General features: G+C 38.3%; 1 protein-coding gene across 8 annotated transcripts in view; it reads right to left on the bottom strand.

The window, feature by feature from the left end:
• SCFD2 (sec1 family domain containing 2) overlaps window positions 1-24,117 on the bottom strand; it is a 402,102-nt gene that overhangs the window by 154,887 nt on the left and 223,098 nt on the right. The window contains exon 6 of one of the 8 annotated variants that reach the window (XM_082462257.1): window positions 2,321-22,839. The exons of the other annotated variants lie outside the window; for them this stretch is intronic. Coding sequence (XP_082318383.1) covers window positions 22,835-22,839 — 5 coding nt within the window. The 3' untranslated portion in view covers window positions 2,321-22,834. Of the gene's footprint in view, window positions 1-2,320; window positions 22,840-24,117 lie in introns of those variants that run through there. 8 annotated transcript variants of the gene reach the window in all.

The raw sequence follows: 24,117 nt of genomic DNA, 5'->3' as shown, positions 1-24,117 counted from the left end.
CAGTCCACTTAGTTCAGCACTATACTACTAAAAAGAAACAAAGCTACTGCAATGGAAAATTCAACTAAAGAGTCTGCCTTCTGTATTCCACGGACAGTAACAAGACAATAGCATGCTGTTTCCTGGTGGCAAAGTGTGTGTCTCACCACAACACAGCAAAGGGGTGAGACTCACAAACACTTGGGTTACATGGAGAAGAATTCAAGCACATTTATAGCATTGTACTTTTTGCCTTGTACTAGATTTTACTAATATTGTTGCCTTGACTGCATGCCTTCTACTGGAATTCATATTTGTTTTATAATGTGGCTTTTTATTTATTAGTGTTCAATGACATTTAGTACTGGTATTTGCTTTTCTGACCCCATAAGTACAGTGTAGTCACTTTGTTTATCAATGCAATTTGTGTTTTGTTGGCCTGCTATGCACTAGTATTCCATGGCCCATGCATTTCTTATTAGATACGTAATTTAGCTCTAAAAATGTAATTTTGAGGGTTAGTAACATATTACCATATATCCAGAGCTTGTGATTTCATACACTCTACAAATATATATATATATATATATATATATATATACACACACACACATACACACATATATAATATCGTTTTTCACTCTCTGTATAATAAAACATATTTAAAATTTTATTTTCCCCAAAATTTCCTTATAAAATTAGATTGACTCTTATATATCTATATATCTTATATTCTCCAAATAAGGTATTTTTCTTTGTGGGATTAACACACAATACCTGTGCATGTATAGCAGGTACACTTATTGAATGAAAAACACTTATTTAATGAGTGAATGAATTTATCTACTAATTATTTACATATTTTGGAGAATTAAAAAAGCCTATGACTATATCAATATACATTCCTATTAACTAGGAAAACCTTTAAAATGCCTTGAAATGCTCTTTATAAACAAATTCTCTCATAGTTATAATCTACCTTCTTAAAATATAAAGGTTTACTAAATGTCCATGGAATAAAAAATCATAGCATTGAAGAGCTGGAAAGTCTCCCAGAGATCACTTAGCTGACCACCCCATTTTTTTTTTTTTAATTATTTATTTATTTATTTATTTATTTTTTTGGCTGTGTTTGGTTTTCGTTGCTGCACACAAGCTTTCTCTAGTTGCGGGGAGCGGGGACTACTCTTCGTTGCGGTGCGCGGGCCTCTCATTGCGGCGGCTTCTCCTGCTGCAGAGCATGGGTTCCAGGTGCACGGGGCCAAGTAGTCGTGGTACGCGGGCTCAGTAGTTGTGGCTCATGGGCTCAGTAGTTGTGGCTCATGGGCTCTAGAGCGCAGTCTCAGTAGTTGTGGCGCCAGGGCTTAGTTGCTCCGCGGCATGTGGGATCTTCCCGGACCAGGGCTTGAACCCGTGTCCCCTGCGTTGGCAGGCAGACCCCCAACCACTGCACCACCAGGGAAGTCCTGACCACCCCATTTTAAAGATGAGGAAACTAAAGATCAGAGAGGTCACTCAACTATTATTCAAGGTCACACAGCTACTAAAGGGCAGAAGTGGGACCAGAATCCAGCTCTCTAGTTTTTCAATGAAATTTTTGTTTCTACTCTACTATGAGGTTTAAAGATCCATATTGAAAAATCTTTTCAGAACAAATCTTCAGTGCCTATAATTGTAGAGTCAGCAGTGGCATAAATGACTCATAACATCATTTTTAAAAGAGCATACATTTTTTGAAAGAGCATACACATTTTCTGTGATAACTAGGAGATCATAAAATAGGAACAAGTCTTGGAAAATAATGTTTCAAAAGGAACCAGAAAGTTCTAGTTTTAATGGTACCTGATATTCCCATTTTAACAGTGCTATGTGTTCTTGCAATGATGTGTATGGTAATTATTTCCCCAAGTTTTGTTTTCATTTTTTATATTCAACAAATGTTTATTGAATGCTTAGTCTATTTCAAAAACTGTCCTAGGACTTAAGGAGAGCGGATGAAAAAAAAAGACAAATTTCCTCCTCCCATGGAAGTGCTTATTTTTTTTTTAATTATTTATTTATTTATTTATTTATGGCTGTGTTGGGTCTTCGTTTCTGTGCGAGGGCTTTCTCTAGTTGCGGCGAGCGGGGGCCACTCTTCATCGCGGTGCGCGGGCCTCTCACTATCGCAGCCTCTGTTGCTGCGGAGCACAGGCTCCAGACGCGCAGGCTCAGTAGTTGTGGCTCACGGGCCCAGTTGCTCCGCGGCATGTGGGATCTTCCCAGACCAGGGCTCGAACCCGCGTCCCCTGCATTGGCAGGCAGACTCTCAACCACTGCGCCACCAGGGAGGCCCGGAAGTGCTTTTTGCAACATAAGATCTACCCAATATGAATGTACCATTACACCTCTCCTCTGCTCTTCTCAAGAGAGTAAAAACACAATTCTCCTCCAAGCATTTTCTTTATAGGTTATGTTTCCTCTTGACCCCTTAACTATCTGCTCCCCATCATATCCCCTCACCTGTACACAGTCACACACACACATCAATGATACACACATGTGGTATGTACCTACAGAGGTTAAGTAACTTTAGCAAACTCACACAGAGGAACTGAGATTCAAACCCAGGCAGCCTGGCTTCCTCATACTCTGAACCACATGTGTCACTGCCATTAGCTACTCCCTCCTCCTCATTTTGTTCCCAAATGACAGGATGACAAATAAGAGTGAGCAGAGGGGCAGCAGTGTATGGTGAATGAAAGAAATCTGTCAGTTGGAAGCATGGGACCTTTCCTGGCCCTGCTCCCTGCACCCAGCCATCTAATCTGAGTCTATTTTTGTAGAAAAATTTCTGATAATGGTATCTGCTCTGACTACCTCACATCAGAAAATTATATGCAATATTTTAGATAAAAGGTCATAAAAATGTTTTCTTTTTAGAAAAGCAGGACACGGAATGCTCTATTAAAACTATGTAAAAATGCACAGGTAAAATTTGTTTTTCAGTGGAGCAATTATAGGTCCTTTTTTTGTTAAAATTATTTTAGGTCATGTAAATTTTCTTCTTTTGGCTTTTCAACATTTAAAAAATTTCTTTGATAAACGTATATTCATTCATACGTTCATTGACTCATCCAACAGATATTTATTTCTGCTATAGACAAGATACTATATTGAAGTTAAAAAAAAAGAAAAAACAATGGAAGATATTTTGATATACATACACAAGTCTACAAATATTCTATGTGATATGCAAAAGTAAAAATTGTTGTCCAATAGAGTTAAGGACTTTTTTTGCTTTAAAACTCTATCTTTAATATTTTTCTATGTCCACTTTTGAAATCAGAAAATTTTAAAAGTCTTAAAAACACCTCTGAGTACTTAAGAGAAACAAGATCTTATAGGCAACAGCTTATCCCCCAGTAATGCTGGACGAATGAGGTGTTGATTAGACTTTTTCAAAATGGCAGATGGGGCAGTCATGGGCACTGCTTTCTACCAGCTCCAGATTAAGCGGCGGCAAACCTCGCCGGCAAGAGTCTGGCTAAACAGCTGACGTGACTGACTGAGTCAAGACAGACAGTAGAGGCCATGAGGAATATTTCAAGATGACAAAGAGCTCAGAATTGGATTCGATTATTCTACTTCAATAATACAGATAACATCTCCATGTCTGGAAATGAAAATCACAGCACTTCCATTGGAGGCTAACGGTTTTATGTACAGTGGTGGGAGGCTATGAAGGAAGAAGAGAAACCAGAAGGAAGCCATAGAGATAATGTACCTGGATGCTGACACCATCTCTGGCCCCATACCAATCCATCCTCCACGTCGAGGCCAATGTTTATAAAACACATTTATGATCATGTACTCCCAGGCTGAACCTCCTTCAGTGGCTTCCCACTGCTTTATGTCCCCCACTGTTTGCTTCCCATGGCCCCCCATGCCCTGGGTCATCTGGCTCCTGTCTCCCATTCTCTGTGGGCTTCAGCCACGCTTCCTTCAGTTCCTTAAACTCCCAGTTCCCCTTCTTGCTCCCTCGGAAAGCTGCCCACTTCTTTTGTCTCTCCACTCCCTGTCATCTGTCAGGAGGCAGCTTAACTGCTTCTTCCTCTGAGACGCTCTCCCTGAACACTTCTTGACCGGTCAGGTGCTCTCCCCTAACATCATGCTAGTTTCCTTCACAGCCCTTATTACAATGCTATAATTAAGCGGCCGTTCGAGTGATTGTTTTATTTCTGTTCCTCTCTCCGCTAAACTGCAGAGACCATGTCTGTCTTGCTTCCCACTGTGTTCCTAGCACCTGGTACTGAGTGCAGGTACTCAGGACCCTTAGTGAATAAAAGGATGAGTAAGTGTAATTCGTAAAAAGCAACAAAAGTTTGAGCACATTTTATATCACTATGGCAGACTGGCTAGATGCTGACTCCTTAAATCTTCTTCCCAGCACTCAGGAGGTCCCTTGTCAGCCTGCCTTCCTTCCAGCTGGGTTCTGGGAGCGTGAGACTATACTCTGGCCAACAGAATGTGTGCAGAAGTGATGGTCACCCCTTCCAGGACTAGCAGTAGAACACCCTACACAGTCCTCTGGGCCACTCTTTCCCCGGCAGTGTGGTTAGAAGCTAAAGACTCTGAGATGATGCAAGCACCTGCGGGAGGGGGCCCAGGGTCCTGAGTTACCTCTTGGAGGAGGGCCACCTCAATCATAGTGGGCTGGAGTAAGAAAATGAAACTTCAGATTAAGCCATTTTGACTTTTTTTTTTTTTAAGTACAGTGGCTACAGCTAATTAATACAATCGCTATGTCATTAAATTGTTTCTCAGTCTGGATACAGGGTAAAGCTAGTGACACTGAAGTAGACTAGTGGTGTATCAAGGTGTTAACCCACCTGAAGTTAAAATCCTGAGGTTTACCATCATTAAAAGAAGACTTCAATTAAAGAATAAAGCCAGGATTTTAAATTAGTTCTGCATACACTAATGTGAGACTTCCCCTGACGTTCTAGTCAAAGGGAAGGAAGTTCTGAAAGTCTAGGATGCAAGGAAGAGAAAACATACAGAAAAGACCTGAACATATTAAAAATGAGATGAGGCCATCAAAGAATAATGACTGGTCCCTCAATTAGAGCTAAATTTCCTACACGGCCCGAACCTATAGGTCAGATATTCAGCAGTAGGACCCTTCCTTTTAATAAAAGTGCAGCAGGGAATCTAATTATTTAAAAGATGCAAAACAGATCACATCACTCTCCTTCTGTTCAAAGGTTTTACATTGCCCTTATAATAAAATTCAAGATCCTTAAGGGGCCACGAGCCCTCACATGCTTGGGTCACTGTCTCTGTCTCCAGCTCCAACTCTGCCACTCTCTTCGCTTTGCGGCTGCTGTCCCCCTCCCTTCTAGCTCACTCCTGCTCATCCTTCAGTTCACAGATCAACTGTTACTCCTTTAAGAAAGCGTTCCTCAACCCTCCAGATTAGGGTGGATTCTTGATTGACTGCTTATTACAAACTTCTTGTCACAAGTCCCAATGTCTGGCACCTTGTCAGTTCTCAATAATCATTTGTTAATTGACGAGGTGGAAGGTCATGGGAGACAGTAAAGAATAACAAGAAAATAAAGACCTTACTTTATGAGCTGGAACACCCTTGAGCCAGTCTTCCCTTGAGGTGGCAGGATCTTAAATGTTCTAGTTAGTGGACAGATCCTTGGTCCTTCAGATGGGACAAGTGGGGCCAGTCCAACTTAAAGCCCAAATGGAAATCACGACTTATACAGTGTGCATTTTGTAAAGAAGGTGAAAATGGAAGTGGAGAAGGAGTCCATTCTTGGTCCACTTTTAGGCAATTTTAGGTCAGCAATTGAAAAGAAACAGCAGTCACAAGTGACTGCAGAAGTATTTTCATACAATGCAGGCTACACAGCATTCAAAAAGGAACAGGCTACGGCACATACAACAGCAAGGGTGGCTCTCACAGACAAAATGTTGAATAAAAGAAGCCAGTCACAGAAGAGCACATCCTGCATGAACCCAGTTATACAAAGCCGAAAACTGGCAAAACTAATGTAGGGTGAAAGAAGTCAGAACAGTGGTTACCTCTGGGGAGACTGACGGGAGGAGGTACAAGTGAGCTGCTGGAAATATCGTCCATACACATAGGTGTGTACACATGAAAAATTCATTAGGCTGTAGACTTATGATTTGTGCACTTTCCTGTATGTAAGTGGTACTTTAATGAAAAAGAAAACAGGGACTCCACTGCTGAAACCCTTGCAATGGTCCTATCACAGTCTATAGGATAAAGTCTAAATTCCTCAGGAAGGCATACAAAGCTCTTTGTAATCTAGCCCCTCCAGACGCTCTCATCTCAACATCCAGCGCCCCACAGGTGCACAATACACTCCAGGCACGTGGTTCCCCCTGAATTCTCCAGACGGGCCATTTCATTGCTCACCTCCATGCTTCTGCATCTGCCGTTCCGTCTGCCTACTGAGGAACACCTGCTGTGCACCTGACGCCCTCCTGTTCCTCAGGGAATAGCTTTGCTCTGCCCCCTCGGTGAAGACTCCCCGGCCTCCCTGGGGCTGAGGCAGGAGCATCTTCTCCTTAGCCGCCCCCCTGTGTATTTTTCATCCCTCCTATAATTTATGACAGTTATTATTCTATATTTTAGTTGACATTTTACATGTCTGTTTCCCCACTAAATATAAGGCTCCTCAAGGGCAAGAATCATGTATTGATCAGCTCTGTATCCTTACCTTCTGGCATGGTACCTATCAGACAGAAGGTGCCTGATAAACATTTGCTGAACTTGAACTGGATAATGCACAGTAAGGCACATAACTGGTAGCAAATAATAAGGACATTTTGACCAATGTTAGTTTAAAGAAACTAAAACCTTTCAGAGCATAAGAAGGCAGAGATAAGTGAGGTAAAGAATCAAAATGAGGGACTTCCCTGGTGGTTCAGAGGTTAAGAATCCACCTTCCCATGCAGGGAACGTGAGTTCGATCCCTGGTCAGGGAACTAAGATCCCACATGCCACGGGGCAACTAAGCCCGCGTGCTGCAACTACTGAGCCCGTGCGCTCTGGAGCCTGTGGCCACAACTAAAGAGAAGCTCGCACACCACAACAAAGATCCCACGTGCCACAACTAAGAACTGATGCAGCCGAAAATAAATAAATAAATATTTTTAAAAAAGAATCAAAATGAATAGCTTAGTCTTCAAATATGAGGTCTTAAAAAAAACAAAAAAACAAAAATGAGGGTTTTTTTCTTTTAGTCCAAGTTGAAAATATTACACTTAACAGATTAAGAGGAGAGAAGCAGTCATGACAATAATTTAGGGGTTTGTGTTTGTGGGTGTAGGGCATGAATTAAGTCAGGATATTCACAGTAATAGCTGTAATAATACCTAATTGCAGTATCTAACACTTACTGAATGCTTACTATCTACTAGGCAATTTGCAGTCATTATCTGATTTAATCCTCAAAGCAACCCCCTGAACGTCTGCTATTAATCTCCACTTTACATATTAGGTAACTGATGCTCCAGGAGAGCAAGGAGCTTGCTGGAGGCCACATTGACAGGATGTGTCAGAGTTCAGATTCTAACCCAGGCCTATGAGGCTCCAGAGTCTGTGGCAGTGAGACTTTTATCGATGACACTCTCAAATGAGCATCTCAGAAGCTCATATTATGGTGCAGTAATAGGCAGAAAAGTTACACAGCCGCTCTCCTGTGTTTACTTGTAGTATTTAAATGTCCAGAGCTGGAGACTTACCCTTGGAAAGGAACTCCCAGGAGTCCCAGTGGTATGGAAAATAGCCTAAAAATAGGCCCATTACAAAACCACATATGAAGCTGTGTGGCAATTTCCTGTAAGGTACTCAATCCAGTACCTGCTAGGACAAAAGAGAACCACCCTAGAGGAACCTACAAGAAGACATATCTGAAGAAATGGTTACCAACAGCCACGTGCCAAACAGAAAAAAAAAAAAAAAGAGAGAGAGAAAAGAAAACACCTGGATTCAACAGAATCTTATGACAGACACATGGGTCCTGCAACAACCCACAACACACATTGTACTAAATGTCCTGGCAAGCTGAATGCCATCTGGTTTATTGTGGGCAAATCTTGGACACAGTGTATTTAGTGTGGCTTCCTAGGGTGCTGGGTATTGGAGCATGTGTGCCCATTTACTTGGCCTCTCTCCCGACTGGCTGCAGTGAAAATGACCTCTCTGGCCACAGCAGACCACCATCAGAAGAACCACCAGCCTCTTAGAGACTCTTCATGTGGTTCATGAAGGCCCGGTACTTAACTGAAAAGGAAGGGTAGTAAAGTGCCCCCAGATGAACATGTGTATCCCTGGCATCTTTACCAAATTATGTTGCCAGGTCTTTCTATGTTATTCCTCAAAGTACCTTCCAAAACCAACATTTCTAGGGTGTCCTGCTACTCTGTAATATAACTAAAAAAAAAATTTTTTTTCAGGTCATAGGGGAAGGCAAACACACACATTTTTTACATTGACAGGCCTAGAAAAATAACAATGCACTGCCTGTATTATACAATGGGGCCTTGTATTTGTACAGCTAAGCTGCATTAAAATATCGCCAGTGGACCCAAACTAAATCAATTTAATGACCTCAGGTGAGGACCCAGGGGATGTCCATTGTTACAGCAAATCTCAACCATGCAGCCTCGGCCACAGTCATTGAGCCCCATCAACGTCTCTAAAATGTTACTGTGTAATGTATGTTCCGGCCCCAAAGAAATGACAGCAGCTCCTGGACTTAAGGAAAGGAAAAATAGTTGATTTTATAGGAAAGTGCTGATTCTGTTTTAGTCACAGCAAAGAGACTTACGTCTAATTTTTTTCTAAATATTATTCAATTAAATTGCAGAACTGTACATGAACTACAATTTGAATAATAGCAAGGAGAACGATCCCGACTCCCTCCTAGAGACAGGATTTTCCATAATTAATATATTGTTTCTTTCTAATCGTTAGCTTCTCTAGTAATGAACCACTTTTATCCACTAATAATCTGTTGCTATACTTTCTTCCATGTCCTTCGGTTTTAGATTCTTGTATATTTTGGAACACAGTGATGGGAGGGAAGAAGAATAAGGGTGTTGAGTGGCGAGACTAAAGGATGGAGAAGAAAGAGAAATAATGAGGACGTAGAAGGAGATGTTGGAAAAAGGAGAAAAGTTGAGTGCAGCTGATAAAGACAAAAATATCAGGGATGGAGCACTTGCTCATCAACACGGGGAGAAAGTATGTGCCATCAAGGCTGGGAGGGAGGGTAACGAAGGGCCTCTCATTAGTTTTCCAATGTGGTTGAGCCTAAAAATAAAGTCATACATACCTTGTGCTGTGTTAGCAGCCAAAAAGTAAAGTTATCAACACTACTGTTGAGCAGCTAAAGGGCAATCAAAAACTAGCAGGAACTTGACCCCTACAGAAGGGAGACAGCTTAGAGGGTAGAAAAGCACTCAGCATTCTCAGCACAAGCCATCTCCAGAATTCAAGGAAAAGGTGTCTCCCCCTCAACCTCAGCACCTCATTTCCCAGTGTATCTGAGGCTATCAGATAAAATCTGACCATTCAACAGGGCTGAATTTATTATGGACTCAGCTCATTATAAATCTAATTACAAATGTGATGAATTTTAACAGTCTACTTTAAGTAACAATGCTAAGGCAGAGAGGGCAATTTTAGTATTCCAGGCTATTAAATAGATTACTTAAATGAGAGTTCTATTTCATTTATAAGTAATACTTACTGGAATGTTTCCATGTAATTGTGTGGCATAGAGCAGGAGATTCATTATTTTAAGAAAAGATCTAAATTAATGTTATATTTAGTAAAACAAAAATAATATATGTTTTTAATATACAAATCAGTCAGACAACCACATAGATAGTTGACTGTGTCTTCAGTTCAAATGCACATAATGTTCCAGGGAAAATGGCTGTTTTAAATATATGCAGAATTTCAGTGGACTGGCTACACACTGGAGTCACCTGGAGAACTTTAAAAATTGTTATTCCCAGGCCACGCTCCAGGCCAATGACTTCAGAATCTTTGCAGGTGAAATCAGGTGCCAAGAGCTTTAAAACCTCAGGTGATTCCAATTTGCAGTCAAAGTTCAAAACTATTGCCAAAAAGGAAAGCCAGATTGCCCCTAACACACTGCCCTCAACTGAATCTTATGGTTGTGGCCTATCACTCCATCTTCTTTTACCCCTCATCTGGAATCTTACCTACCACCAGTTTTGGGATTTGCCTCCCCAAACAAACAAACAAATATGCAAACAAACAAACAAAGCTGTGGATAAAATGTCTTTTGTATGGTACACAATGGTATAATAGATGTTTCAGAATACCTGTGTAAGTAAGAGTACAAATATTAGTCATTTTTATTATCATCAGTTGAACTCATACTATATGCTAGGACTTGTGCTGGTTAAATCTTCCCACAACTGTGAAAGGGAGGTGTCATTAGCCCCATTTTACAGGTGAAGAAACCTAGTAAAGGACAGAGCCACCATTTGGAACTACCACTGACCTGGCAATGACAACATCTTGTTTCATCCAATCTTCAAAGCAACCCTATGAAGTAGACATTTCAGAGAGAAGGAAACTGAGGTTCAGAGATATGAACCATCCCGAGGTTCTGTGAGTACCAAGTTGCAGAGTTGGGGTGTGGATCCTGGTACTGCCTGACTTCAGAGCCTGCCTGATCACTTAAACACTAACTTATAAAATAAGCAGAGCCTGATTGACTAATATCCATTTCGCAAATACCTTCTGGTAAAATCTTTTCTTTTTCTTGACTGTGGCTGGGAAGGGGTAATCTGCAGGCCTCCTCTTCCATATAGCCAAGTTTCAAAAACTAATTCAGAGCAGTGTAACTCAACTCGAGACTCTGTGACATGGCAGGAGGTTGGCTGAGATGACTTCAGTTATTCTCAGAACAAATTTATTGCTCCTTGCAATTGTGCAACCTGAAATTTTATGCATTAAGAAGTCCCCAGACCTATAGTGACTAGATACATAAAGCAAATTCTTCTTCTTCTTTAATGACAATCTATCCACTTTAAGTGGGAAGAACAGAATCTCGTAACGAAAGGATTCTTGGACTCATTTGGTCCAATTTTCTCATTTGTTTACAAATGGGGACACTGAGGTCCAGAAAAATGATTCCTTCAAATGAGCCAAAATTTTTTTTCCATAATACTTAGACCAAGACAATATGCCCTGCTCATTGGATATGGAACTAATGAAGAACACACATGGGTTTAAAAAAAGAAATTAAATGTAGAATTAGGTCAGAGGGCTAAGGAACTAGAGGCCTAGTTAATTCCACTTCCTTACCATGCACTTCCTCTATGAAAAAGATATTGTGCTCTGTATTATTCCAAAGCCATCATAGGGCTACCAGGGAGGGCCATTTTCAGGCTCTGATTTATGAAGAGCCTCAACGTTTCATGTGGCATGAAATGTTGTCTTTTTTCATTCTCATTCTCTCATGAGTACACAGTGGCTACCTGTCATGTGATATCACAACAGACTAAATGCAAAAGGAGATAGGAGAATCCACCTGTCTTTCATTGACAAAGACATTAAGGAAACTTGCAAAAATTTAAAACAATGACAGTCACTACATATGTACTCTTTTGTTTTTGAAAATATAGTTATTTTTTATGAAGATACATTTACTTGCTATGTTTACACAGTTTCATATGTTACTATGTTAACATGTAATGAGTTTATTATCATCAGGCTTAATTTCTAATACATAAACAGTAACAGGTAATACATATAAACAAAAGCTCTCTGGGGTTTCTGAATTATTTATAAGAATGTAAAAAGGTCCTGAAGAGCATAAAGTTCAAGAACTGCTGCTTTACTGGGTCATAACACCTAGAGTGAGCTATGAATTCAGAAGTTATCCTGTAATTATTTTGTGAGTAGCAAAAATAAACTGCATTGTATTTTCAGTTAAACGCATTAACCAAGTGCTTTTATATAAATAGCATACACTAGAAATGTCAATAATGAATATATCAATATTTAAAACATATCATTTTTGTAAGCTTGTTTTGACATTTCTCTATTTTAAATGTGTTAAGAGCTTAAAAATATTCGGCCTTTCTTGAGTTTTGAACATCCATTAGTGAAGAAAACATGAAATTGAACTCAGGGTTTGGCACTGCCATCACTCACGGCAAGTATTTATTGAGCACTTACTCTGTGCCAGGCCTGTTTCTAAGTGTTTTCCACTTCTCCTCTCATTGAGTCCTCACAACAGTACTAGAGGATGGCTTGTTCAAGGTCGTCTTCCGGTAAGTGGGAGAGCCAGGATTCGGAACTGTCTCCAGAGCCTCTGCTCTAAACTACTGCGTGGACCACTGCGACTTATCCAGTCCACTCCTGTTTGAGGAACATTCCTCTCCTTCTTGCCACAGTAGAAGGTATTTTGAGTGCAAATGAGGAAATGGGAAATACAAATCAGAAAGGCTCTTAAGTATGTGACAGAATGTGGATGAAAGTCCATGGATCTGCCTTCTGTTGCCTTTACATTGTGGGTTCCTTTAGGGCAGAGTTGTGCTTACTCCAGTTGTGTTATTTATTCATTTGGAAAATAACACCCTATGTGTGAAATGCTTCAGGGCTCAGAGATCAGATGGTAGTTTTTAAGGACTTTTTCCCTGGGGAGGTGTGACACAAGAAATTCTCATAAAGGCAATATGTCCACCTATTTCCATGATGCAAATCTGATTGCCTTACTCAGTCCTTCTTCAGCACTTTAAAAGGAAACGTGATACTAGTAGACAATGATACAAGAGAAACAATCACTTTTCCCAAACCCACATTTGGACAGAGGGGTGAGAGAGCCAGCTGGCCTGATGTTATTACATCCAGATGTGGCACAGCCTTTAGTCTGGGGAGGTATGCTACTAGGTGATTTTAAAATATACATTATCATTATTGCAGTTATAAAATACAATATGTACCATCACCATCACCGCTAGTAGCAGTAGTCTCTCATGGAAGTGTCAGGCACCTTACTTCTGTAGAGACAACCGCCGATTTGGAAGTTTTCCCCTGCATTTCTGCTCACTCTAATCCTAGTTATCAGAGAACCAAGCAAAGAATTATAGGTATTCTTTGTTTAAGCATCTTAACACACAATATTATTTCTAGTCAGTCGGGCAACTCAGGAGTGGGGAGAGTGGTATTCCGACTAATAACCAAAATCAGGAGCTCTTCCTACCTGTGCTTTCTAAAATTTACTCAAATTTTACAACTTTTATCCTGCCATGATATAAATGTAATAGCAGGGAAAAATTATGATTCAACCGTGACACACAGAAAAAGAAAGTATTTTCACTTCAAGTGAGAGGAGATGCAATACCACATGTGTGATTAGACACAAGAAAATTTGCTTTTTGAGTATCCTCCAGGGATTTAGTCTCTCGAGTAACAAGACTGCTATCATTACACGGAACCCATATAATTTAATAGGTATACAGTGATATGAAACCACTATTAAAAATGCGGAATAACCTTGGCCTACCAAAAAAAAATCATTCATCTAGCAATTTCCTGAATTCCTTTCACATTGAGATGACAAAATGGAATCTTTATTTATAAAAATATATGCTCATACTTAAAATATGTTAAGACCAAGTCCTGCATATAATAATAATAGGAGCTTAACATGGTGAGGATTAATTTAGCAATTTCATTTTCTTCACCATTGGAAATAATATTTGGAATAATGTTTTTGTTTGACTTTATTCATAATTTATTTGTGAATACTGGTATTATGACTTTCAACTTAAATGCACAAAACTCAATAATCAATCTTTATATTAGAAGTCCTAATAAAAAAAACCCAGAGCAATTACTCTGTATGCAATTTATCCCCCAATGTAACAATTTTCCAAAGCTAATAAGAGGGGTAGAGTTCCTTAAAGAAATGGTACCATACATTAAAAATAATAATTCCCATTTTAAAAAGAGATAAAAAGGGAAAGAAAGAGAGGGGTCTGCTTTCACTTTCACAAATTTATCGAATGATCCTTGGGAGCAAATACTGTTTTCCCCTTTAACAGACAAGGAAAAGTGAAGCTCAGAGAGGTGAAATTCACCCAAAGTCTCCAACCTGATAAACAGGGAAGTTAGGATTCAAACTGAAATCTGTCTGGCTCTAGGGCAATACTGCTTATCATTAACTGAGAAAAGTGAAAGACAACTACATAACTTGAATAAGATTCACTGTTATTTGATGAAGGTGCCCAGAATCTGTTCAAGGTCTCTTCATCCCAACTGACTTTCTTAATGACTAAAATTAGATTTACTTGATTAAATTAAACTTCTAGGCCCAGATGAATATAACCAGCTCTTGGAAAAGGGCTCTTGTGGCAAATTCTCTGCTTATCAGAATTTTTTTCCAGCTCAACTCTAGGCGTTAGCTGTCTATTCTGGATTTCCTATCATTTGTGGCTAATTTCAAGGCAAACTGCAGTTTCACACTCCCTTTTCGTTTCTTAACAAGTTTGTTCTTTATATAAAATATCAGTGGGCTTCCCTGGTGGCGCAGTGGTTGAGGGTCTGCCTGCCAGTGCAGGAGACACGGGTTCGAGCCCTGGTCTGGGAGGATCCCACGTGCCGCGGAGCAACTAGGCCCGTGAGCCACAATTACTGAGCCTGCGCGTCTGGAGCCTGTGCTCCGCAACAAGAGAGGCCGCGATGGTGAGAGGCCCGCGCACCATGATGAAGAGTGGCCCCCGCTTGCCGCAACTGGAGAAAGCCCTCGCACAGAAACGAAGACCCAACACAGCCATAAATAAATAAATAAATAAATAAATAAATAAAAATTAAAACAAAAAACACTCACTAAAAAATTTATTAAAAAAAAAAAAAATCAGGGGCTTCCCTGGTGGCACAGTGGTTGAGAATCTGCCTGCCAATGCAGGGGACACGGGTTCGAGCCCTGGTCTGGGAGGATCCCACATGCCGCGGAGCAACTGGGCCAGTGAGCCACAATTGCTGAGCCTGCGCGTCTGGAGCCTGTGCTCCGCAACAAGAGAGGCCGCGATAATAAGAGGCCCGCGCACTGCGATGAAGAGTGGCCCCCACTTGCCGCAACTAGAGAAAGCCCTCGCACAGAAATGAAGACCCAACACAGCCATAAATAAAAATAATAAATAAATAAATTTTTTAAAAAAATCAGTGTTATCTCAAGTTTACCTTCACCATTTCGGCCATAGCTCCCAACACATCCATTTTTGATCAAACACTTGAAGCGGTGGGAAAGGTGCTGTTAAAGAAACGTCTATCAATGTCCTGGTAATGCAAATGACCTTACGGAAACTGTAAATGGAGGGAGGGATTTATTACTTGGGCAGATGTCCTGAAGACATAATTGAGCTCACTTATGCCTCATTTTCAAAATTAGAAGCAACATTATTAACTTTCTATATCAAACTATATCACTGAAGGTCTTTGAAAACAGACATGAGACAGTAAGGTGTAGAAGATTCCATTATTGAACAAGCTCACTTTCAGAAGATGCCCTAACACGATGAAGTGTGACATTATCTACGTGCGGACAAAAAAAAAAAAAAAAAACCACCACAGTCTTAAAATATGTCCCTATGAAGTTTCAATTCTAGCCCCACCACTTACTATTTAAAAGACCTTGGCTAAGTTTCTTGACTTCCTTGAGCTTCAATTTCCTCATTTGAAAACGAGGCATTAAAAAGGCACAGATTTCATAGGGTTCAATGAGATAATCCACGTAGAGGAGTTAGTTTAGTGCCTGGCACATAAAAAATGCTCAATATATACAATGGAATATTTCTCAGCCATAAAAAGAAACGAAATTGAGTTATTTGTAGTGAGGTGGATGGACCTAGAGTCTGTCATACAGAGTGAAGTAAGTCAGAAAGAGAAAAACAAATACTGTACACTAACACACATATATGGAATCTTAAAAAAAAAAAAAGTCATGAAGAACCTAGGGGCAAGACAGGAATAAAGACGCAGACCTACTAGAGGATGGACTTGAGGATATGGGAAGGGGGAAGGGTAAGCTGGGACAAAGTGAGAGAGTGGCATGGACATATATACACTACCAAACGTAAAATAGATAGCTAGTGGTAAGCAACAGCATAGCACAGGGAGATCAGCTCAGTGCTTTGTGACCACCTAGAGGGGTGGGATAGGGTGGGTGGGAGGCAGGGAGATGCAAGAGGGAAGAGATATGGGGACATATGTATATGTGTAACTGATTCACTTTGTTATAAAGCAGAAACTAACGTACCATTGTAAAGCAATTATACTCCAATAAAGATGTTAAAAAAAAAAAGATATGCAGATAGCCAACAGGCACATGAAAAGATGCTCAAAATCAAAAAAATAAAAAAAATAAAAACATTAAAAATATGCTCAATAAATTATTATTTATAATTAAAATATTATTAATATTTTATTTGGGGCCATCTTTAACTTTCCACTAGGATGAGTGCTTCTAGAAGCTTACTTATATAAGCATGTTTCTTTTTAGAAAATAGTCAATTAGGTTTTCCAATAGTTACAGACGGCCAAAAAAAGCAGGGAGAGAGCAATCAGAAAAATATAGAGAAAGGGAGGGGAAAGAACTCTAGTCATGGCAGCAGATACCTTGAGAGTGGCAGGGAAACTTTCAGCAGAAGATGATTTCAGTAGAATAATTATTACACAAATGACAATCATGTAATTAGCAGTGGTCATAGATTGCTTATACCAGTTAGCACAGTAAATTGAATATGGCTCTTACAAGTTAGGACTATATATACCATATATAAATTAATTCAAGGATATAGACCAGTGAAGTAACCGAGGGAAAAAGATAACAGAGATAAACTTTGGTCTAAATATAAAAGAGAGATCTGGAAAGAAAATGAATACTTCTACTGAAGAACACTTATGATACAAATAATAAGTCAGCTGTCAGATTAGGAGAAAGCATGGAAAATCTCTGTAATCCTGCTGAGAAACTATCCTAGCAAACCATCAATAATACTCTGGTTCATCTAATAGATTTTATTATTTTTCTTAAACTATACTTAGTCATATTTAAAGACATTAACTGTTATTCTGCTTTTATACTAATAATATCACACTTCAAAGTACGTCATAGTATCTTTTAGGTCAACATTATTCAAAAACACTGACACTCTATTTCAAAATTTTTTGTCTTAGAAAAATAATTTAATAATAATTTTCTCTTCCCATTTGGTTTCTGTTACTGTATCTTATCAAAACAGAGTTTGGTTTCTTTCTAACTTAAAAAAATTAAACACACATAATGATTCCTGTTGCATTCCACTACCATACTGTATGTTTTGTCATTTTTCAACAGTTTGAATACACGCACAACACAACCCTATACACTGGAGAAATAAATAAGGTGGATGACTGAAGGTTTAAAAATGAAAATGATCAACTGAACCCTTGAATAAGAACACCATATGTTTTTCATCCATTTTCTTGCTACTGTATTCATTGAACAGCTCTTACAAGAATAAAACCTTAAGGAACATGAACTTGTGGCAAGACCAGACAGAATATTCTGGAACTATGCTTTGAAGTAAAATTATTCCCTTAACATCAGGAGATTTAATACTACCATTTCACCATGAAAATAAACACAGATGAATGGTCTGACCAGGACTAATTGTCTTTGAAGTTCTTTAAATTCGAGCATTAAAAACAGCGCTTGACAAAACTCTTTACCTTATCAAAATATTACAAAGAAAACAACTTGCGGGCAAAGCTCAATCTAATTTGGCTTGTATCTAAAATCAAAGCTGCAACGTTAAGCAAATTAAAAAGTGTATGAGAATCATGTTATGAAGACAACCTAAATTTGAGAGCCTGACCTCTGGTGCTTATTTTACATTATCAAGGTGATGAAGTAACTGCTGGGTGACATCGGCCGTTTAGCAATCAAAATCAGAACAATCAATATTTGTAGTCTTTCGTTTTATGATACCTGTTCAAATTCTGTACCAGAAAGTGCAGCTGTAAAAACAAATTTTATAGCTGAAGCAAAACACAAAAAATGAATATCCCGGGTTCACCGGAACATTTGCTTGCACCTGGATGAGTCCTTTGGGGTGTTTGAGAGTCAGAACATTAAAAACTGAAGGCTTTCCTCAGTGCTCTAGTAGCCCCCCTCCAAACAAGATTAGATAAAGCTTTAGCACATGCTGTTCCTTCTGTCTGGAAAACCCTTCATGCTGCCTGCATTCATTTGACTTATCCTTCAGAGCTCAGCTGAAGTGTCACTTCCTTGAGGATGTCTAGCCTGACTTCCCAGATTCAACCCTCCTACAACAGCGTACCTCTCCTCCATAGCACTTATCGCAGCTGCTACTTTACATTTTTATGTGTGGTTATTTGATCAGTTCCCTTCCATTGGACTATACGCCTCACGAGGGAAAGGGGACATGGATGCTTGTTCTCACCTTACAACCCCAGGACCTAGCACAGAGTTGGGCACAGAGTAGATGTCTAATGCATGTTTATGGAATGATGAAAGGGAAGGGAAGAAGTAATTACAGTTGGTTGGTAAGGCAGTTGGTTGGTTAGTTAGATAAAAATGATGACTAGAATTCTACCCCAAGGCAAGCATAGGATAGTGGTATCCCCCTCACTCTGTCTTACTTGGTTGCCTTCTACCTTCTTCCCTCTTCCTTCTCTCTGCAGCTCATGCTACTGAGAACATGGAGCAAGTCAATACTATATATCATGGCCTTCTAGCTCCCTCAGTCATCTTTACATGCTTTACTCATCCTGGACCTCACACCTTCCTTTTGGTCAATATGGTCAGTATTCATTCACACTTACACTTCAATAAGGGCTTTCTGGAAGTGGGTCTTAACCAAAAGAGTGGCTGTAACAGCACGGTGGCAAACTTTCAGAGCAGGTATGTGCACTGAATTGATTTCACAGCAGGGCCACTGATGACAGATCTCTGAGGATAAGGGTCATCACTAATGCCTATGGGAATCCAGGGGGTACAGAATCTGCTTTGTTCTATGGCTAGGAGGGGAAGGGGGCTGATAGTGTTTGAGGTTTAAGAGGCCAAGAAATCCAGAATATCAGATCCTAACAGTCTACAGAGTAGTCAGCGAGCCCTTACTGTTCTCAGACTACAGTCAGAACCATCTTGCTCATAAACACTGCCCTATGGCTTGTTAAAACTCAAGTATTAATGTAACTTGTGTTTACCAACATAACCTGTGATGGTGAGAAAATAAAAGATGGCCAAGTAGAACAAGTGTAAAGGGGCTTTTAAAATTTTTATTAATAGATTTTATTTTTAGAGAAGTTTTAGGTTTTAGGTTTAGAGGAAAATTGAGTGGGAAGTACAGGGAGTTCCTGTATTATGCTCTGCTCCCTCTCCACAGTTTCTAAAGTGTCTTTTAAAAAATATAAATTTAACTGCCAGAAATAAAATGCTCTAAAATCTGTCCCCTTTGTTTCATATTAATTGGCAAATTTTCTATTTTAGATAAGGATCAACACTAATAAACCTATTTTAAATGACTTTGTAGTTTGTTTCAAAAGTAGAAAAGTTAATAAATATTGATGAAAGAAAGAAAAAAGAAAGAAAAAGAGAAAGAAAAGAGAAGGGAAAATTCAAACATAATTCTTCCACTCAAAAGTAACTACAAAAAGTTTATTGGTACATATCTTTCCATACTTTTCCCTGTGTATATAATTTTAAAAAACAAAACTGGCATAATATTCTACGTATTATTTTGGTTAAACAGGTGATAGTTATCCATTCAATAGCCATTTGTGCACTTCATTAAATATTCTTCAACATTATTTTTAATAGTAGCATAATATTCCATTTTAATGGATAACCATCATCTATTTAACCAATGCCTCCTAGCTCTGGATATTGAATATTTATTTGTGAAACTGCAAACATCTATTTTCCCAAATTCACTCTTTTATACATCTTTAAAGAATGGCACTTTGTAGGGTGGGAAGACCAATGCAGTGAAACACTAGACAATTTATTTTAATCTTTATACAAGATACTAGTGTTGGCAAAGCGGGGGGGGGGGGGGGGGGGGAAGAAAAGCTCTTCCTATGACCCTTGTTTAACTTTAGACAGATGTGCACGGTTCAAGGCCAGCAAAGTGATAAATAGGTTTTGGCAGTTCATTCTCCCTACCTTGAGTAGGATTACAGTGTGTCATTGGAGTGGATCATTTAGAGCAGGAAGCCAAGGACACTGTGTGGTGTTCTCCCAGGAGAAATTCACAGATACCTCATAGAAGGCTTTGGCAGGATTCTCAATATGCACAGAGAAGCACAGAAAGTGGCTTTATTATAAGGCTCGGATTCAGCTGAAGGATCCGCTAGGGAATCCAGAGAAGGGAATGCCTGGGCTTGGGTTAAAATAGCTGGTTTATTCTTGCTTTCACAGAGCACAAAAGCTTTACTGACTTGCCCTGCAGTCATTTGCTAATCTCACACCTTGAGATAAGTAACACACACACATCCTCATTAACATTGAGTCAGTGACTCTGAAGGGAAGGAGATCCAGGAGACTGAATTTCTAATTCACAATGATTTACTCTACTTCATATCTCATTGCAATTCAGTGTAGCTATCAGCCCAGCACAGACAAGGCAAAGACGTTTCTTCAACAAAAGCAGCAATATATCAAGTTTGCTGTGAAATTTCCCAAATGGCTATGCTTTTAAACTGCAGTAGTCAGTTATGGGTATATAATTTTACCTTCTAAGTGACTTTTTAAAAAAAAATTTATTATTATTATTTTAGTACATGTGCTGCTGAAGCGAGCACTATGACTTTTTTATTTTTAAAGATAGAGTTCTGCAGTGGGAAAAAAAACCCCAAAATGCTACCTTTGTTTATTCATTTTATTATAACTAACTTTTCTTCAAAAAGGGGAAAGCTTGCTAGTTTGTTTTTTTTTTTTTGGCCTGGTAATAAAAGCAATGCAACATGATACTACATAAATCCATACAATATGGAAAGGAATACTCTAGAAAGTAAAAAATCACCTTTAATCCCATCATCCACAGATAGATGCTATTAAATGGTTGGATAGCTGGTGTATATTGTTAGAGATTGTTTTCCCCCGACACTTAAATATTTTAAAAAATATATTAGACATACTAGCTTTGTAACGTTCCTTTCTACGTTAACAATATGCATATACATCTTTCTTTATCAATCAAGTTTAAATGGCTGCATAATTAACTATTTTTAATACTTAAAAAAATCCTGAAATATTTTTACTTTGACAATTAAATTAGTAAGACTTTTTTCTTCTTTTTTTTGGTCATGTGTTTAATGTTGACATCTGACTTGTTTCTAAAGAGAGAAAATTCTTAGTAGAAATTAATTAAAATAAATAACCTAACCATTTATAGTTATAAATTTCTACATAAGCAAAGACTATGCACAGTAAAAACAAAAATAAAACCATTAAAATGTCTAATAACTGTTTACTTTTTTTGAGTTGGTTTTATCAGTTGTTTACTTCTGAAATGAATTAAATTAGAATTTTAGACATTTTATGTGTTGCTTAACATGCGTTACTTAAAATGAGGTATAAAAAATAAGATCAGATGATCTGTACAAGCAAAAGCATTAAAAGAAAAATTCAATTAAACTAAGAAAGATACTCACTAGACTTTATTAATTTGAAATTAAATTAATTATGAAAAGTAAAAGTCAATTAATTCTCAAAAAGAATCGTGATTAGTATCCAAAATGATGAAAGAAGAAGAGTGTACAGATAAAATTTTAAATTGCTTAAGAATCTTTTAAGTAATACATCATCAGTAGAGTGCAAAGAAGTCATTGACTTATGATATGTAAAGTGATTGATTTAAGAGGGTAAATTAAAATAAGAAACCAACATTATCAAATGGTTTTGATGCTGTATATACAACAGCACCAAACCTATGCTTACTGATTAATTATTTCCTACGCTCCTGCTCACAGCACAGACTGATGATGATCTAGAAAGATACCCCTAATCTATATGTTTACATAGCAAACGGCTGATTCTGCTTTGAAACAGTGTGTTTTTTTAATGTTTATAAATTATAATAGATCTCTTTAAGATTCTGATGAAAGCTGTATTTGAAATATATATTCATTTTATTGCAGACACAGAAGATTCTTCCTTTAAGTACTCTCCCTTCTTGCTTAGTAATGGATGCCCTAGAAAAAAGACTACATTTCTTAGCTGCTCTTTAAGCAAGGTGTGGCCATGTGACTAAATTCAATGAGATACAAGCTTAAGTGTCATGTTCAACTTCCAGGAAGTGTTCTTAAAGACAGGGATCATGGCCTTCTTCCACTTCCTCCCCACTTTCATCTTTATTGCTGGCTTGAGTGTTTAAGCTGTCATTTTGGACTATGAGGAGAGAAAACCACAGGCTTAGTAAAGCAAAACAACAAGAGGGAAGGAGCTTGGGCCGCTGATGATTGTGGAACTGCCATACTTGTCCTGGATGGCTTATCTCTGGAGTTTGTATAATTTGAGAGGGAAGTGGACTTCCATTTTGTTAGTTCACAGTTACTTGGTATTCCGTCATTCACAGCTGAAGCTAATATTAAGTGATACAGGTATAAACACATTCAAGTTTGTAATACAATTTTGGGGCAGGTGGAGGGATGTTCATGGAACCCAAATTAAGAATATCACTTTAGAAATAGGATACAATGATAACTACTTAATGTTTATACTCTGTAATTAACAAATTTTTTCACATCCATTGTCTCTCTTGATCTTCACAATCAGTCTGTGAAGTAAATATTGTTTTTAATCCCATCAGTTTACAGATTAAGAAACAAACAAAAAACCCCACAAAATTGATTTAAAAGCAAAAACAAACACAAAACTGAGGCTCAGGGTATATCTCTTGCTCAGTTAATAATAGAATGAAAACTGTAACCAAGGGGAATGACTCCAAACCCCACGCTCTTATCACTGTTCCAATGACTGTAGTACATGTATAGGTATTCCTAACTTTCATAAAAAATCATTCTTAAAAACATCTAAGCAAGTTAGATATATATAACTTGAGAGTAAGAGTTATGTTCTAACAGGGGAATTCTATTCCCATATAACTAAATAAAATTTTAGACATTATAAAGTTCTTCATTATATTAAAATTGTTTCTAGTTTTTTTAGCACCAGATAGTAATAGCAATTTGCATATGATTATTTAAAATATAAAAAGCAAAAAAAATCCCTATCAAACTGCCACTGGCATTTTTCACAGAACTAGAACAAAAAATTTCACAATTTGTATGGAAACACAAAAGACCCTGAATAGCCAAAGCAATCTTGAGAAAGAAAAACAGAGCTGGAGGAATCAGGCTCCCTGAATTCAGACTATACTACAAAGCTACAGTAATCAAGACAGTTTGGTACTGGCACAAAAACAGAAATATAGATCAATGGAACAGGATAGAAAGCCCAGAGATAAACCCACGCACATATGGTCACCTTATTTTTGATAAAGGAGGCAAGAATATATAATGGAGAAAAGACAGCCTCTTCAATAAGTGGTGCTGGGAAAACTGGACAGCTCCATGTAAAAGCATGAAATTAGAACACTCCCTAACACCATACACAAAAATAAACTCAAAATGGATTAAAGACCTAAATGTAAGGCCAGACACTATTAAACTCTTAGAGGAAAACAGAGGCAGAACACTCTATGACATAAATCACAGCAAGATCCTTTTTGACCCACCTCCTACACAAATGGAAATAAAAACAAAAATAAACAAATGGGACCTAACAAAACTTAAAAGCTTTTGCACAGAAAAGGAAACCATAAACAAGACGAAAAGACAACCCTCAGAATGGGAGAAAATATTTGCAAATGAAGCAACTGACAAAGGATTAATCTCCAAAATGTACAAGCAGCTTATGCAGCTCAATATCAAAAAAACAAACAACCCAATCCAAAAGTGGGTAGAAGACCTAAATAGAAATTTCTCCAAAGAAGATATACACATAGCCAACAAACACATGAAAGGATGCTCAACATCACTATCATTAGAGAAAT

This window comes from Balaenoptera physalus (assembly GCF_965194825.1).
Source record: "Balaenoptera physalus genome assembly, chromosome: 5".
Lineage (NCBI taxonomy): Eukaryota > Metazoa > Chordata > Mammalia > Artiodactyla > Balaenopteridae > Balaenoptera > Balaenoptera physalus.
Note: the sequence above shows the minus strand (reverse complement) of the source record. Positions and strands in the feature narration are given on the sequence as shown.